A 1,560-nucleotide genomic window follows, 5' to 3' on the forward strand; every position below is an offset into this window, starting at 1 on the left:
GTTTAGATAGATGCAGATCGTGCAGCAAAACAGAATAAGGAAAGGTAGGGGGGCCGAAGGCGTTCCATACCTCTAAACCCCAAATACCTGATGCTCTCTGCGAGAGAAATAGATTTGTTTCCTCCATGTGACAACCAAAAGATGCATTTATTGCTGCTGCTGATATAGAACGAATGCTGCTGCTGCTGCTGCTGCTGCTGCTGCTGCTGCTGCTGCTGCTGGGGGTGTTGCTGGGGTTGCTGGGGGTAGTTGTACCGCTTTCTAGACTGTTCTGGTTCCAAAGTTGTTGCTGCTGCTGCTGCTGACGACGTTGCTGCTGCTGCTGCTGCTGCTGTTGCTGCTGCTGCTGCTGCAGCTGCTGCTGCAGCTGCTGCAGTGATGGTGCTTCTAGGGAGTTTGCGTGTTTTAAGTAAACCTGCAGAGCTTGGTTGTTTCTGTATGCAGCAGCAATAACAGAAGTATCAAATTTCGGTGCAACAAACTCATGCATACTGCTGCTGCTGCTGCTGCTGCTGCTGCTGCTGCTGTTGCTGTTGCGGCTGCGAGAAGCAGCAAACAACACAGGAGGAGGAGGCGGCAAACGCATTTCGTCCTGAAACCAAAAACCCTGTAGGCTGCTGCCCTCCATATAAGATACACGATATGCACAACTGCAGCAGCAGCAGCAGCAGCAGCAGCAGAAGCAGCAGCAGCAGCAGCAGCAGCAGCGGGGGTGGGAGCAGCAGCAGGAGCAGGCGCAATAGCAGCAGATAGAGGCAACAGCGAGAGCAGCAGATAGACACAACAGCAACAGCAACAGCAGCAACAGCAGCAGCAACAGCAGCAGCAGCAGCAGCAGCAGCAGACACACAGAGACAGAAAATGTTTGGTTTGTTGCTGCTGCAGTTTTTATTTTTTTGCTGCTAGTTTATGTAGTGGTGCTGCTGTATAACAATAAAAATAAAAATAATAAAATAAAAAAAAAAAATAAATAAAATATAAAATAAAATAAAATAAAATAAAATAAAATAAAATAAAAAATAAAAAAAACAAATTGGTTAATATAATTAATTAAATATAATAAATAGGATTTCTGTATATCAATAAATAAAAAAAAAATAAAATAAATAAACAAAATAAATAAAATAAAATAAATAAACAAAATAAATAAATTAATTAAATAAAATAAACAAAATAAATAAAATAAAAAACTAAATAAAATAAAATAAATAAATAAAATAAAATAAATTAAATAAATAAATTAAAATATATATTTTACTGTTTATGATGAATATCACAAAAGGAGCAGCCGCTGCTGCACGGGGTGTATGCACAGGTCATACATAAAAAAAAAAAAAAACAAAATAGAGAACTAAACAAAATAAATAAATAAAATAAATATAAATATATTTTAATTTATTTAATTTATTTATTTTATTTATTTTATTTATTTATATTTACTGTTTATGATGAATATCACAAAAGGAGCAGCCGCTGCTGCACGGGGTGTATGCGCAGGTCGGGCTCTTCTGGCAGCTAAAAGGCAAATCTATGTGCTTGCCGCACGTCCTATAAAAAAAA

The 1,560-nt window shown here is 38.0% G+C and overlaps 1 protein-coding gene across 1 annotated transcript in view; it reads right to left on the reverse strand.

Annotated features, from left to right (window-relative positions):
- EMH_0074250 (uncharacterized protein) overlaps positions 1-586 on the reverse strand; it is a gene marked incomplete at both ends in the record, with an annotated part of 3,481 nt that extends 2,895 nt beyond the window's left edge. The window contains one exon of the mRNA XM_013499442.1: positions 88-586. Within this exon, the coding sequence (XP_013354896.1) occupies positions 88-586 (499 nt within the window). The remainder of the gene's footprint in view (positions 1-87) is intronic.
- Positions 587-1,560: the final 974 nt, after the last annotated feature.

This window comes from Eimeria mitis, genomic scaffold, assembly GCF_000499745.2.
Source record: "Eimeria mitis Houghton genomic scaffold, Emh_scaff4330, whole genome shotgun sequence".
In the NCBI taxonomy this organism is placed as follows: domain Eukaryota; phylum Apicomplexa; class Conoidasida; order Eucoccidiorida; family Eimeriidae; genus Eimeria; species Eimeria mitis.